Raw genomic sequence first — 15,966 nt, 5'->3', positions numbered from 1 at the left:
ATCATAAATGAATTTCTCATCTTAAAGCTGGCATTTGAATTACTGGCCTAAGTTTTGCTTTTATTCAAAGCAAAAATACTGTTCTAGTTGATTAAAAAAATCATCTGATAGTAAAGTGTTTTGATTTTCTTTTTTTACCATCCCTCTTTTTTTCTTTTCCTTTGACTGGACTGTGTGGAGAGCAGAGAAAGGGCACTGATGCAACTTTTGCTTGGAAGGTTTGAACAGAATGAAAAGTAGTAATGGGAATATCTTTACGTGTGTTTGTAAAAGTAAAAGCTCTGTAGTGCAGAATGGGGTGGTGCTGAATAGCTTTGGGTGTAGTGATTTTATTGGGTTTTTTAATGTTGGTAAATAATAAAATTAAAAAATAGTATTTTTAGTCAGAAATTAAATAAGAATTTAAGAGTGAATCCATGTTTTCAAGGGAAGAAAATACAGAAATTACTGTACTATCTGAAGAAAATGGAGTAAGGATGTGGTAGCCCTGATAGAAAGCAATTTTATCTGTATTGAGACCCTGAGTGAAGAAGAGTCTCTATATTGTGATTTTTACTTTCTTTCCCCAGTGTCAAGCTCATGTGAAGATGAAAGCCTAGCTTGACATAATCTGACAGCCTAAATGACACAAAACAAGGCAGTGCAAATGTGAACTGAGTATTTTTATGGAGTCTTGTAGTCAGCATTCATTTTAAAGCTTGCCTATTTGTGTGTGGTATTTGTCTTCATGTATATTAATGCCACCTGCTCTGTGCCTCTGAACTCTTCAGAACAGCTGAAAGGAGCCTTAAAATGTCTTTTGGTATGAAGCACCAATGGGTGTTTTGAACATAGGTCTTCTCGATGCTGAAATTTTCTCCTCAGCAAAGCACACCCCTGTTTTCTCAGAATTACTTCAGAATTCTTAAGGTCATTTGCAGTGTCCTCAATATGAAGATAATTGGAACTTCAACTATAATAATGGAATTTTCTGTTTTCTTATATGTGTTCTGCAGGTTAAAGTGGGGAGGAAAAAAACAAACCCAGAAGCATCATTGACTGGGTAGGTTTTTCAAGATGAATCGTGCTTTTAGCAGGAAGAAAGGTAAGCAATTTAGCTTCTATTTCTTTGTCTCCATATATGCCCTGTGAAAATTCTTTAGCATATTAAGAAATTTACAAGGAAAAACCTAATTATTGCACTGAATTATCGTGATAAAAATGAGCAGCCTTCTAGGAGATGTACAGAGCAAAGCATTCTTGATTGGTAGCTACAGAGCTTTCTGCATTCTAAGGTTGAAGTTGAATTTCATATATTTTTTTATTACAGGATGTGTGTACACGCACACATATAAATATATAAACATAAAATACACATTCTGTTTTCTTTTTTTGCCTGCACACACCAAAGGAGGTGCTGGAGGGTTTTAGATCTTCAAAGAGTCAGTGACTTTTCTTTATATATATTCATTGAGGTCTTATTCTTGGAGAAGCTGTTTTTTAAACTGTGTTTAATATACTTGAAATATCTCATGCAGCAGGGTATTTTTAGCTGAAGCTATTCTGGATTTGTAGCAATCTGAAATGGTGTGCTTTCCAAAAGGATATCAAAGCTCTAAATATTCAGTTATATATGTTGCTCCTGTGGCTTGCTTAGTCTCTTTTCATGGACTGTTTAAACATAAGTCTTCAGAAGGAGCATTAGGGATGAAGCTTCTTTTCCTGACAGCTTTGTTGCTGTTTCCCCCATTTGTTTGTAAGGTAGAAAATCTCAAAGTAGGTCTCATTTCTTTATTTTCCATGTTTTCTTCTGAAGGTCCTTAAGTGTGGCACGTGCAGTTATTGCATGAATAAGTAGGCATAACCTCAGTGGGACTGAGGTTAATGAGGTTAATATTTGGTTTTTATAACAAAAAATTCTGCTTTGGTATTAATATCAAACTTGGAAATAAAAGGAATCTGCGTACTTAGGCCAAGATGAAATGACAGCTTCACTGCATCTTTGTGTGTCCAGTGCATTTGTTGGTTAAAGCCAGATGAATCAAGGTAAGAGAAGCAGTTCAGAATATCAGTGTGTGATCACAAAAGGAATCACGCTTACAAAGGCTGCAAAATAGGATGAAAGATCTTTTAATACCCCGACAGCAGGAGGAAATAAGCTTAAACCCATAGCATGTGCTCTTCTTAAGGGCTGCCGTATTTCCTCTTGTAGGTAATTGTAACATTGCTGTCAACAGGTCTGTACCTTCCAGATGCTTGATAGTGTTGCCAGGCTTCTTCCAGATCATTTGAGAAACAATTTCATTATTCTTTAATTGGGGATTGATTTATCACAACTGGGAAGGAAACTTGGGGATTGTAGATTGTTTTGTCTAGGAGACCATGTAATTATTCTCCTTTTTTTTTTTTTTCCTAATGACTCCTGATAATGTTTGAAGCTCAGCCTGCCATGTTTCAGAAACAGACCAGTTGTGTTCTATTGCATATTTTCTCAGAGTTTTGACTTGGACTCAGAGTGCTAAAATACTCTCACTATTTCATATTGCCCTAGGCAGTTTCTGCATCTTGCCTTTATCATCACATTGTGAAGTTGTATCCTCAGTTTCCTGGCTCATTTGAGGGGTCTCAATTAACTTCTCTCTGTTTTCATTTCTTCATAAAAAAATTCTAATTTCTTACTAAGTCATTACCTAAATTATTGTAATTCCATTGTATTCAAAGACATTTGCTTTGTTGTTCAGTTAATTTTACCTCAACAAGAAAAATGTATCATATAAAAGCTGTCAGGCACAATGAAATGCAATTCCTGTGGATTCCTAATAATGATTCAGAACCTGAGGAGACAGAGGAATTCAATGCTGTTATCCATTTATTTTACTCACAGTAACACTCGTGGCATTTCCATTCTCATACCCTGTGAAAAAAAAACAAGTTTCAGTTAAGCAATTGTCAAGATTAAGTGAAAATTACATATTTTTAATGCAAATTGAAGTTCAGAAGAACTCAGCTCTATCGGTGTTCATGCATAATAACTGCATTTAAAATGGCTTCAGTTGCTGAATTTCCTTTATACTATTTGATTTTTCCCCCACAGGTCTCATACATACAGTTATTTCCGGTTCTTGATGGGTTATTTGTGGGTTTCTTCTCTCCATAAGAGTGTAGATAGTTTGAAGCATTACCTGTGTGACTTCTGTGGCTTCCCAAGCAGTTCTTCCTAAACCCAAACCAGTTTCCAGCTGGCTATGCTGGTAGGATTTCTGTGAATTACAAGTTTACACCATCTGTTACCTTGAAGCTACAAAAACAATAGCCTTAAATCCATAGGATTGAGGGGAATTTAAATAAGTGTAGGTGATACTTTGATAATAGCCAGAGATTATGTCTGAATTGGGCAGATTTCCAGAATAAACATTCCCTAATGTTCATTGTGATGATCAGCCTCTCTGAGTCCTTTAACAGGATGCATATAGAGCAGGTGGTTGCTTGTGCCATAGCTCCCATCTTTTTGAACTGGGCAAACTGGGCACTAGAGTGGCTGAGTCTGTTCTTTGTGCTGATCAGCTCTGTTCTCATGCCATCACCTGATTCAAGCAACAAAATTTTTCTTCTAAATGTTCACGAAATCATTTAATTTGCAGATATTGGTACACAAAGCAAGAAAAGAAGCACTAAAAGCAAGCTTTCTTTACTTTCCCCCCCTCTCTTTTCTTCTGTTGGAGGCTGGATAACAACCTGTGCTTTTGCAAAAGAATTGCCATGAAATGTGAGTTGCTAAGACAGAAAGTGAGCACTTTTAAAAATTAAACCTGATCCTTGACAGGCAAAATTTTCCCACAGATAAGATGTGTGGCATGAGTCTTTATGGAGGCAATCTGTTACGGGAACATCAGCTTTGTCATAAATCAGAGCAGTGCTCTTGAGAGCACACATCTCCACTTTCAGCATTACCAGTACCTCATTTTAAGGCACAATTTTTTACTACAGGTATCATATCTGCAGCCAATACTCAATGTAAGTCTATTTTTGAGGGTCATGGTTTAGACATGAAATAGCCACTTCAGCTGACAAGGTGTGCTGAGTGCTCTGGCCTTAAAAAGGTGGTACAGCCATTGCCTGTCTGACTGCCCAAGATTTAGTACAAACCAGAACTGGTGAGTTTGCTTGTATTTCAGTTGGAATTATTTGTACTTGTCTGATAGTCATTTTGGTTGAAGGCTTAATTTATATGCTTAAATTTCAAATTGAAAAAAATTGAGCTGTTCATCTTTCATCCTAACAGTAACAATGAAAAATACAAGAAAATGTGAATTTTAAACAAATTCAGTTTCTTTCAGAAAGTCCTTACACCGGTAAAGATAAATAAATGGAATATTTCAGCAGTCCAGGTTGTGGTATCTGCTCTCATCTGTTACTCGTGAGCTTGTATGACAGGGAAACAAACTGTAGGCACTAATGTTGACTAAAAGGATCATTTTGGGCTTAAAGCTGATATCAGCACTTGGTGTTTTAAGTTGTGTGTTTAAATATGGATAAAAAAAAAGCCATTCAAAGCAACATAGTGTCTCTCTTGACTTCAGTAGTTTGGTTGGACTAACAAATAGCTGTGTTACAGAGAAAATTCTCATTTGCAGAAACACTATATGACTCTGCAAGCTGTAGAAAATCAAGCATTCTGTTTTCCATTCATTGATCAATGACTGCAATAAATTACAGTGAAAAGATAATTATATTTTCTTTAAGGATCTCTTTCCTTCTCCCACAAAACCAAATTGATGAACAATATGTATGTTCTTGCTGTTTTGTTGTTATGACAAAACTTGGGAAAATGTTTTCATATCTATCACACTATTGGAAGCTTGCTTTTGTATGTAATCCAGTTTTGGGGAAGGGGTTTTAAAGAGTCTTCTTTACTCTTCATTTTCAATTTTTCCTTTAAAAAATTGTTTTTAAGTCACACGTGGTAGCATGCTCACTTTGAAATGCTGTGGTACAAAAATTCTGTAGTGCAGATGGAAATCTGTTCAATTTGAAATATGTTTGCATCTTGATAAATTCAGTCCCTCTTTTAAGTAGCTTAGGGATATTAATGTAATTCTCCTGTAAGAGATCTCTCTAAATGCTATATTGTTATGTAAATTTTTCTCATTCTTAGTATGTTTGTATCTAAACTAAATTACTTACTTGTTCTTAGACTTGATTTTGTCATGGTATTTATTCACATAAACAAAATAGAAAATATTAACCATGGGGGCTTTGTTTTGTTCATTTTTTTTTAGTGAATGGATTTGCCTTGTATAAATGAATTTGGCACATTTTACTGCATCCTTCTATTAAAAGATATTAGTGTAAGAACTTGCACATATAAATAGGCAAAAATAACTAGTATTTTCTGGCTTTTGCCTCATCAGAAATGTGAGACTGAGACATATTTAAATAAGGAATGACTGTAATTCAAGCCCTCTGTGAGCAAAAGATTGAAGCTGTTTGAGTGACAAAATAGTGCTAAAAAATGTAGATATATATGTCTGTTGAATTACAGCAGCTGAAATGGGTGAGGCTGTGCAGGTTGTAGCAGTTGAATTAATTTTTTTTTTATTGTGCCCCAATGGTTCTCCTTCATCCCATAAAGAATGTCAGCCTTAGTTTTCTTATGACATGAAGTTCAATGTATGTGGAAATCTAAATTTTCTGAGGTTTTTTTTCCATATGATAGCAGTTAATAAGGTGGATAATTGCTGCCAGTTACCAGCTCCTTAGATGTAGATGGTCTTTAGAATGCTAAATAGAATATATTGAAGTAATGACCTGTTTTAAATCATAAGTTTCAGCAATAACATTTCTGTGTAATGGCTTTTTATGAGTCTTATTTATGAAAGTCTAGACAGGTGCATTTAATGGGCAGGGGCTGACATATAAAAAACTGCAATCAGAAGTTTTAGGATGCTCTTTTATGTGAGTGGACTGGCTATAATATGATCTTTATTTTTATTATAAACATATGCTGCATTTTAGAGATGAAAAATATTTTGTTCTATATTTTATTTCTAAATGAGAAGACAGTAGGTGAAGGCCCAAAAGAGTGATGGGGATAAGTGTAATCCTAAAGTAAATACTTTCCTTCTGTCAGAGTCTATTTCACACCAGTGATTTTAAACAAATGGCCTATTGTGTGCTGGATTTCCACATTAAGAGTATGGTAAAAAACATAAAGAGGATATACTCACATAGTTTTAAAGGAATATAAGCAGCCACAGGCTCCCCCACTGTGGTCTTCAGATATTCTTGTGGTTGCACTTTGTTATTTCATAGAAGTATTCACCTAACAGGGGAAAAAGAAAAAAAAAAACCCAACAACTCAACATAGCAAACCTAGGTCTAAATTTCCACTTCTGCCCTACTACAGCAAAAAAAGCTGCTGCTTGATGTTTGTAAGATTTTCTTGAACAAAATTTTTTTCAGGAGTGAAGGGTGGGAGGAAAAGAGTGTGCTTTTTTTGTTATAACAAATATTTCTGTATTCAGCTTGTCTTGACACAACAAATAATTTAATAGTTTTATAACACCTCCATAAAGAAGACATGTATTCCAATTACTGTTCCTTGTCTTTCTAAATGTTAGGTAATGGGGAAAACAAATATTCAGTGGCCAAGTCCCTTTTTTATGTTGATTTCTGGCTCTGTTTTTTGGTATTGTTTGTATTATGATTCTCCTTAGGCTGTGGGAGCACCCATTCAAGTACACCAGCAAGGAGACCTGCAGGTTCTCCACCTTCATTTGGCAAAGACCCAGTGGTCTTCCCTTGGTGGGACAGGAACATGCTTAGTCTGACACTTTGTGTGTGTTTGTAGACACTTGTATGCAAATAGACACATATTTATGGTATTATATTCATGTTCTGAAGGCAGAAGGGACAGCTCTAATTGTTTAGGGAAAAGAAAGGTTACAGTATGTCTTCAGAGGAGGCATATACGGATGAGGATGTGCCTTGGAAACCTTCTCTGATGGATTCTTGGCTCTGTGCAGTTAAGCCTGATTTTTCTTTTCTTTCTGGTCCCATAAGAATAGGAGGATAATTTCCTGTTGCTTATTTTATCTGCCTTATCTTCAGAAAAGTATTGCAGAACTGATCTTATCTCTTGCCTGCTGTAAGGAATATTCTAGGCAGGTTAACAGTGATATTTACAACAATAACTATTTGTTACTTCTCCAAAGCCTCAGGAGCTCCTTTCCAGAAGTCATGTGTGCTGCTGAACCATAGTCACAAATACTAAATTTGCAATGGGAACAGCATGGAAGGAGGCTGAAGCTTTTTGGCTTCTACCCTATTAAAATTTACACAGCCACAGCCTAAATGCTTGACTTACACAGGTAGACTATGACATAACTGGATGAGTGTCTAGTTAAAGGCAAAATATCTTTTCCTGTGTGAAATAAATTAAATAAAACAACCAAACCTTGATAGGAATCACAGTGGCTACTTGATTTTATAAGAATTTGTTGTATAAAACTGTTGGAGAATTGGAGAGAGCATCCAAAATAGATCACTCAGGAAATCACTGTTTTGTGAAAACAAATCCTTCTGGCACATAAAAGGATGTATCTTAGGTACATAAGCAAGAGGAAGCTATAGATGTGCATATTTTAGTTGCTCTCATTTGTTGTTCAAGCTCCTTTCTTCTCCTTCCAGTCTGAATTGTAAAGGAAGCTCTATATCATATTATTTCAGTGTTCTGGAATCAGAAAATTAAACTTCTATTTTAATTGTATATTAAGATTGTAATTTATGCTTATTTTTCTTTGTTTTGACCTATTTACATAATGTTCTTTAACAGCAAGAAATTATTCAAAAGCTTGCTTTTCAAACATTTTTCACAAGTTTAATTGATACTCCTCCAAATTTATTTATAGTAATACTGGAATTGTTCACTGAACTCTTTTTTTATAACAAGACTATAAAAGTGAAATATGGAGTTGCTATGCCAGTAATCTCTTTTTTGACTTCAAATAGAAGCTTTTATCAAAGACAGTGCAGCTCTTGTTGTAAGTAGAAGATGTATGAGGTATGGGTTAAATAGTTCAGATTTCTTTTTCTTGGTTTTTTTCCCCTTCGGTTTAAGAATATGAACTTTTAAAAAGTTCTTTACATCAACAAATCAAAAATGCAAAAGCCCAGATTTGCTAATCACTGGTCAGTTGCACTAACACTTTCATCCTATTTTCCTTTATTGTCAAAACTCACATATTAGTATCCATATCTCAAAAAAATAGTATAAAATGTGTAGGCTATGCTGCAGATGTTATTGTTGAAGGAAATGCAAATATTAGGCTTATTTTCATTTTGTAACTGTGCCAACCCAGCATTCCATGACACCACTTTGCAATTATAGCAATCAGCTGTTTAAAACCATTTACAAGGTCCTAAATATTAGGGGAGAAGGACACAGGCAAAGCATTCTGCCAAGCTCACTCTGTTCTAGGGAGATATGGCTCTTTTCTTGGCAAAGACTAAATATGCATCCAAAGCATATCTTATGTTTGGGGGAAAAAAAAAAAAAAGAAAATATAGCAAAAGTAACTGTTTTTGAGCTATGTGTAAGATGGGAATTTTTCTCTATATGTTTCTAGGGAAGGCTCTGACTCATAATTTCATTTTCTTGGTCATAGTAACCTGTTAATAAGTTCAATAAATTACTGTCAGACACCCAGACTTTACTCAGTCATTGCTCTAGAAGGTGACTGGAACAAATGCTGCAGCTGAACAATGCAATAATATGGGTAGATTTTTTGTTAGCAATATTTCAATATTACATTCTAATAAAAAATCTGGTGCCAAGCATTTGGTCTCAGGCCTCAGCTTATCTATTCATGTGTTACCTGCAGTGGTCAAGGAAATAGTTTCTATCTTGCTGTCTGACCAGCATAAGGGAGGCTTTGTGAGCACCTGCATGTTTCTACTGCAGTCAGGAAAAAAGGAAATTATTTAACAAGGTGACAGTTCTTTCATGTCCTGTTGTGAAGGTTTTCTTTCTTTACAGAAAAATAGGTAATCTAGGAATAATGAGAGAGTACTTATGTACATACACTGAAGCAAGTAAGCTGTTCCTGAAGCAGTAATACCTAGATGTATTACGGATCTCTTAGGATGATATCTTCTTCAGGAGACTCTTATTAGGCTGCTTGTCACAAAAAATATTTTTTTCATACAAAGTTTTGTAAAACAAGAAGAAAAGACAGTTACAGGATTTCCTCTGTTAGCAATAAAAGCACCCATCAATGTGAAACGATATTGATATAATAAAGAATAAAGGCTTTAGTTTCTACCTTTTAGAAATTACTGTATTTTCTCTGTAGCACTAGAAAAGAAAAAGTTAAAATCAGAGTCTTTCTCTGTTCATCATATTAAATGAATGGCCACTAGGTCTAGTATGCCTTGATAAACACTTTAGAAACATTAGGTAATTAATGTTACTTAATGTTAATGAATTAATAATGACAGTGGGGTTTAGGGAGGCAGTTAACTAAAGCTGCACTGTGAATAAGCCATTCCACAATCTCTTTGGGCAGTAATACACAGGGAAATTAATCTCAAAGGGAGAACAATTTCTTGGCACTGTTAGCTCTTTCCTCTTTGGTAGATAAATGGTCAGCTGTGCTGTTATCTAACCCAATGTCATCTTCTCCTGAGTGCAGCACAGTTGTTCAGGGTCCTTGATGAAGTCCCAGAGTCAATTGCCTTCGCTGTGTGATTTGTCAGCACACATTTGTCCCTCTGGCCCGGCTCTGGCTCACACGTGGGACCCAGCTGGGAGCAGGTGCTGGGAAATGCACATTGGAAATCCACCTCCCCTTTTTAATGGGAAGGGGCTGGCTTGGTTCAGGCGGGTTAGAAAGGAGAGAAGGTGCAATTCTGAGCAGCATTAATCCTCTGCCCATGGAAGCCCAGCTCCCATCTCCACCTTTGCAAATCAGACCCTTGGGTCTCCCAGTGGTAACTTGATGCAATTTTCTCTTAACAGACTGGTGTGTGCTGGCAGGGAACAAAGCCAGAGTCACTCTCAACCAAGTCAAATTCCCTTAAAACCTGGATAGGCTGCTGTGCTGCTGCTCCAGGGGATCTCTGTGCCTGTGCCACACACTGAGCACGCCATTCACATGCTGAGGTGGTGTGGAGAGGCTCCACACAGGATTGCCAATCTGGTTAATCATGGCTGTGGTTTACCCTGTGCCCTTGAAGTCACAGTTGTGACCCTTTTTGTACCTCTTCTTCCACACAATGCCAGTGAGTGTGGCAAAACCACCACATACTCAGGTTCCTTTGAATTTCTCATACCTCAGTTAAGCATTGGTTTTATTGGGTTCTGAATGGCTCAAAATCCAAATTCCTGAAACCTCATAATTCTCAAAAAACAACTGAGCATTTATATAAATTATAATATTATAACTTTTATAGAAACTCTAAGGCAATCTAGACTGTAATAATTATCTAAAATAACTGTGTTTTTCACCCAGTGTGACAGCATGAGTCCTTTCATTTTCTATTACTGTTAACATTAGATTCATGTGGTTGTCAAGTTTGGTTTTATCTGGGCTTTTGGTCCTTTCTTTAGAACCTACTGTTTTATTTAGCTGGGAATTGTCTAGAATTCTTGCCGTGTGTAACTAATAAAATAATACAAACTGTGATTTTCATTGTAGGGCTTCATATTTTGCTTGTTGCTTCAGAATGAATAATTAAGCTTTAAGCTGTGAAAAATCTTTAAAAATTAAATTAGGTGAGGGATCATGCAAACCACGAGACATATCTACATCAGATATTTGACTACTACTTCTTTTATAGGTTTCCTTTTCTCATGTTTTTGTGGTTTATTGCATGAAAAATGTCTGAAATTTGGTCTTTCTCAACTGCTGTGAAATCAAACGAATTCTAAGCAGTATTTCAAGCAGCTTCTGAGGGTGGTGTAAGTCCAAAATCAGACCCTACAACTCAGAGGGAGATGCTGGTAAAAAAACTACCCCATAACAGCATGCATGATTTTTTGCACATCTTTGCTATTAGCCTGAGTTTGCCTTGTATTGATTTAGTCTAGCATTAAGAGGTCCTTCCAAAGCACCACCACTCTGTAATTATTCCTTGCCTCTGAGAAATGGACTTCCATCATCAGTGGAAATCTTCAGTAGCTGTGTCACAGTGTCTGTGGATCTACATCTGAATGTTGGACTATTTTAACCAACAGCACAAGACTCCTGGAATCAGGTGTCTTTTGGTACCCCACTAAGTTCCTAATTTCACAGGAGGAAAAATTCACTTGGAGCTGAGAGCACCTGCCCACATTTCCCAATATCCCTCCTAATTAGGGGTACCAACAGTTAGAGCAACACTTGCCTAGCAGTGTTATTCCTTGCTGGAATCTCTGGTTCATTACTGTTGGAGGCTGGTAGACAACTTGATGATTTCACAGAAACATTTTAAGTAAAGCTTCGTACATGATAATAAAATTGGAAAGATTACCTGAGGCTGAATTTCACACTTGACTCCCAAACACTTTTTTCGGATTTGAATTTGCCCTGATGGGTAGAAGGGAGGAAGAAACATTTGCAAGGAATAGTTAGTTTTGATGGTACCTGTCTAGCCACATGTCTGTTTGTAAAATTGGTTTAGAAGCTGCAGCTCTGTCACCTGTTTGTGGTGGTGCTAGGCATAAAGTACGTGGAGAACTACTGCAATTTCCTTAAGAGGTTCAATGTTCTGTTTTTACTAGATTTTCCTTTCTAAATGTATAAATATGACAGTATTGTATATATTTAATATAAAACATATAATAATTTATATAATTATATATTATTAATATATAATATTTATATATTGTATAATGTGTATTGTTTATTTTATAATGTATCATAATTATATATATTGTAAATATATAATATTAAAATATTGTCTATATTTAATGTATAAAGATGAAGCTAGTAAAAGATGATATGAAGAAAATGGGTAAATTAAGCCTTGGTATGAATAATGTGACTGCACCTGGAGGAGCTGAAATTGGCCCTGTGCAGGTGCTCACGGAGCAGGCTGGGGCACTGAGCAGTCCTGTCCTGAGTGCCAGCTCCCCCGTGCCTGGCCTTGCCAGCCAGCCCGGTGACAGCTGCTTGGCTGGACTTCAGGTTATCTCCTGGGCTGACAGCCTCTATTCTACCAGGCCTAAAAGTTCACTGGGATGGTTATTTTGCATTTTCAGATAACATCAGCCTTTGATTTTATGTTAGAGATCAGGTTTCAGGTGTTAAAATATTCTGGGAAATGATTTCTTGGTTCCAGCAGTCCAATCACAAGCCACAGTTAAAAGGAAGAGCCACTTTAATCATCCCCCTGGGGGCTGCTGAATGGAAAAATCATTCTTCCTTAATTAAGAAGTGATAATATCACTCTTCAGTAATGGAGCTGAACATTACTGCCATCTAGAATGAAATTTACTTAGGGAAAAAAGAATTCTCCCATCTTTGTAGTTCTGATCCTGTTACTGTGGTGACTGGTGAATATCTTGTTTAACGGTTTTCTTGCTTCTGCATAATCTAAAATATTTAATTATTGCTTTAGTGTCAATCAATGTCACAGCTTTTGCTCTTCAACAGTTTGAGTGAACAGAATTTTATTGTTCTTAAGTGTAACTAACAAAAAAGTTAGTAATTATTGTAACTGCAACTTCCCATAAAAGGCAAAGGGAATTGTGAATATCCAAGGGTAGAATTTAGCTTTAAGCTGTTTTTCTGTTACTTAACTCAATAAAGTTCCAGATTTGTGACTTTAATTCATGCTTGTTTAAACCAGGATAGTCTCAAGTTAGAAAATACTGCTAAATGTTCAATATATGTCATATAAAATATTAATTATAGCTACAAACTCTTTCAAATGTGTGGTAATGCAGATTAGTATTTTGGAACATTTTTGTTTTCTTAAGTGCTCTCAAATGAGAAAACATTGAAAATTTGTTTTAAGATTGTAACAAAAAGAAGCTTTTTCTTAACATTTTGAATTGCATCTTAAATTGTGTTGAACATTTTAAAAGGCCATATGAACATTTAAAAGGCTTTAAAATATGAGAAGATGTATTTGACAAATAATTACAGAATTATGTTTATGCAGCAGGAAAAGTAAGAGAATAAGACAGTCTTGTAATGGGAAAGTTAAAGGTGAATATGCAAATTTGTCTAGCATATGGATGGAAAAATTACAGATGGTCTGAACTTATAAATTAGATCTAAAACTTAGGAATCTAATGCATATCCTTTTTCTTTTATAAAAATAAGGGCTTTCTTCTGTCCAAGGGCTTTATAGCTTGGATAATTTTTTGTTTGTCCCTTTAATGTCTTGATAATTCATCAGGAAAAGCACATAACTCATCAAAAAACATCATTAGATGCACAAAATGCAGTCAGTGCTTTTAACAGCAGGATGCAGAAAATACTGATCTGGGGCAGAAACAGCCAACAACCTCAGACCAATTCATACATTTGGGGGAAGGAGTTGTAGTTCTTATGGGAAACCCAAATTGGCTAAAACAGGAATTGTGCCCAACAGAATGAAACAGGTTCTTTCTTCTAAGTGTTTGGGAAGATGTGAGATATTTCCCTCCAGCCCCTCTATCTACTTCAGATAGCTATTTTTTTGAGTAAGAGGATGATTGTTGAACTTTTCCACAGAGATACTGTTATACTTAACAACTGAATATTCAGTGCTTCGAATAACCTATTCAGTGCTTCTTTTATTTTGCTTTTCTGTAGACAAAACATGGATGCACACTCCTGAAGCCTTATCAAAGCATTATATTCCCTATAATGCAAAGGTAAGAACATCTGAAGTTATTTTCTCCTCGTACCTTTAGAACACAGCACATTCTATCTTGTTTTTAACTTGGAAACTGCAGAGACAGATTTGCCAGATGAAATAATGAAGACAAGCTTAGTAAATGTCTGTTTTGCAGGTGAAAATGTTCTGTTTATAATAGCCAGTAGATTCTTGTTCTGAACTATGGTTTACTAGAAAGCAAGCTAGTGTTCCTTCTCTGCTTGATGATGTTTTTTTTAAATGGATGGAAGTTCTGAGTGCAAAGGAATTTAACATCAGACTGCATGCTTACAATATTATTAAAATTAATGGCACAAACTTCTTTTGAAGAATATCAAAGGCAATGAATAACAACCCTTTCTACTGGATATATTGAAATGTCAAATACTCAGGAAATGTGGTAGAGCAATAATGGCATTTTTGCACAGTAAAGCCAGAGTCCTTGTTTTTATTTTCTTATCCCAATTACAGTGAGATAAGTTTATATAACTAATGCTTCAATTTGTCTAATGACATCCCTTGACAGGAAATGCATCTTGCCTAAGTACCTGAGAACTTAAAGGTTCCTAAATCCTTAGCTAAATACCAGCTTAGAAGATAGTTTGCTAAAAGGAGGAGAGAATATGCAGCCATCAGCATAACTCAGAGTAAACTGAGTAATCTGCAATTACTTGCTCAAACTGAGAGTATAATTCAATAAAATTCTATTCTGGGCTGTTCTGGATAACATTCTCTTATGATTGGTATTTCTTAATATAAAAAACTTTCTTAAAATGGTCTTAATAAAAAAAAATCAATGTGAAAATTATTAATATAAAAATTTATATTTCTTATTATAGATCTAGATAAAAATATTTGTTTCACAGGCCAGGACTCAGGTTTCTATATGAGTGTTCCCTGCATTTGTATTTGCAATTTTCTTTTGCTTAGTGTTGCCACACAGTGAGCAAGTGTTTGTAGTGGGAAGTGAAGTCTCATTCTAACACTTGCCAAGTTTTGAACGTTTTTATTCTGTGGGTTCTCCAACTGAATTCTTGTCCAAAGGATGTATTACCATTTAACTGAATAGCCTTGCCAGACACCTTGGCTTTATGTGACACTTCTTGAGAGGGAGGATTACTTGCCTTGGTGACTGTGCCATCTGTTTTAAGAGCAAGCTGAAGCCGTGAGTTTTTTCAAAGCACTGAACAATGTTCACTTCTGGTATTTGAGAGAAAAAAGAAATCTCCTTCATCTTTCACGTTTCATTGTCCTGCTTAAGGGCAGATCTGGTGAGTAGGTGTCAGTGCAGCTGTGCAGAAAAAGAAGTAGAATACAGAAAATGATGCTAAGGTGCTGGTAACTGTAGAAACAACAGCATCAGCAACTTCTAGAGCAGAAGAAAAGAATGGAGAATTCCAATCTAAAGGAAGTCTGCTCTCATCCTTGTTAGGAAGACTCTAGGTCCAAAATGTCCTTCCACTTATTTAGGCTGATACATACCTAAGTATCTTCTCCAGTTTTACTCCTGTTTGTTGTTTATTCCAGGGCCTCCTCCACCTTTGTGCTGGTGGCCTCTAAGGTCTGTCAGAACATTTGCAGGAAACTGAAATTTAAATACCACATATGTTGGGGTTTTTGTTTTTGTTTTGGGTTTTTTTTTGTAGCTTTTTTTTAATAATGTTAACCCTTTTTTTGTCATTTGGATCTCTGTAGAAAATTCTTATTTAGAGCTATCAGTTATTTGATTCAAAGCAAGCAAAAAATTGCTCTGCTCTGTAACTGGAGTGTAAAGGGTGTGGGATTCCCTACCCTGTTTGTTTGTTGACACCTGGAATAAATTTGCACAGCTTTTATGAAGTTAGCTGGCATATGCAGGAATAACATTAATAAATCTAGATGATGATATTTCTGCCTCAGTTCTCAAATATCATTCTTACTAAGTTTTGCAGTACTTTCCATTTAAGAGGAAAGTCTGTATCTATCTACCCTATTTGGGGTTTGCAGCATTTTCATTTTTAAGTGAAATGTCTCACTGAATTCATAACTTGTAACTATGTTGTGAAATAATGATTAAAAGCTGCAGAAAACCTTCATAACACAAGTATTGAACAAGACTCATTGATTTTTGCCCACATTGTTCCACCTCCAATTCTCTAA

The 15,966-nt window shown here is 35.7% G+C and overlaps 1 protein-coding gene across 7 annotated transcripts in view; it reads left to right on the top strand.

Moving 5' to 3' along the window:
• The window catches only part of GULP1 (GULP PTB domain containing engulfment adaptor 1), a 185,977-nt gene that overhangs the window by 67,755 nt on the left and 102,256 nt on the right, over positions 1-15,966 (top strand). For all 7 annotated transcript variants that reach the window (XM_014259064.2, XM_088058491.1, XM_088058488.1 and 4 more), the window contains 2 exons: positions 996-1,084; positions 13,764-13,825. In XM_014259064.2, the coding sequence (XP_014114539.1) occupies positions 1,057-1,084; positions 13,764-13,825 (90 nt within the window). In that variant the 5' untranslated portion in view covers positions 996-1,056. The remainder of the gene's footprint in view (positions 1-995; positions 1,085-13,763; positions 13,826-15,966) is intronic.

Source organism: Pseudopodoces humilis, chromosome 8 (assembly GCF_049639895.1).
Source record: "Pseudopodoces humilis isolate 2021_Gansu_Grassland_sample_001 chromosome 8, ASM4963989v1, whole genome shotgun sequence".
In the NCBI taxonomy this organism is placed as follows: domain Eukaryota; kingdom Metazoa; phylum Chordata; class Aves; order Passeriformes; family Paridae; genus Pseudopodoces; species Pseudopodoces humilis.
This window is presented reverse-complemented; position numbering and strand designations above follow the sequence as displayed.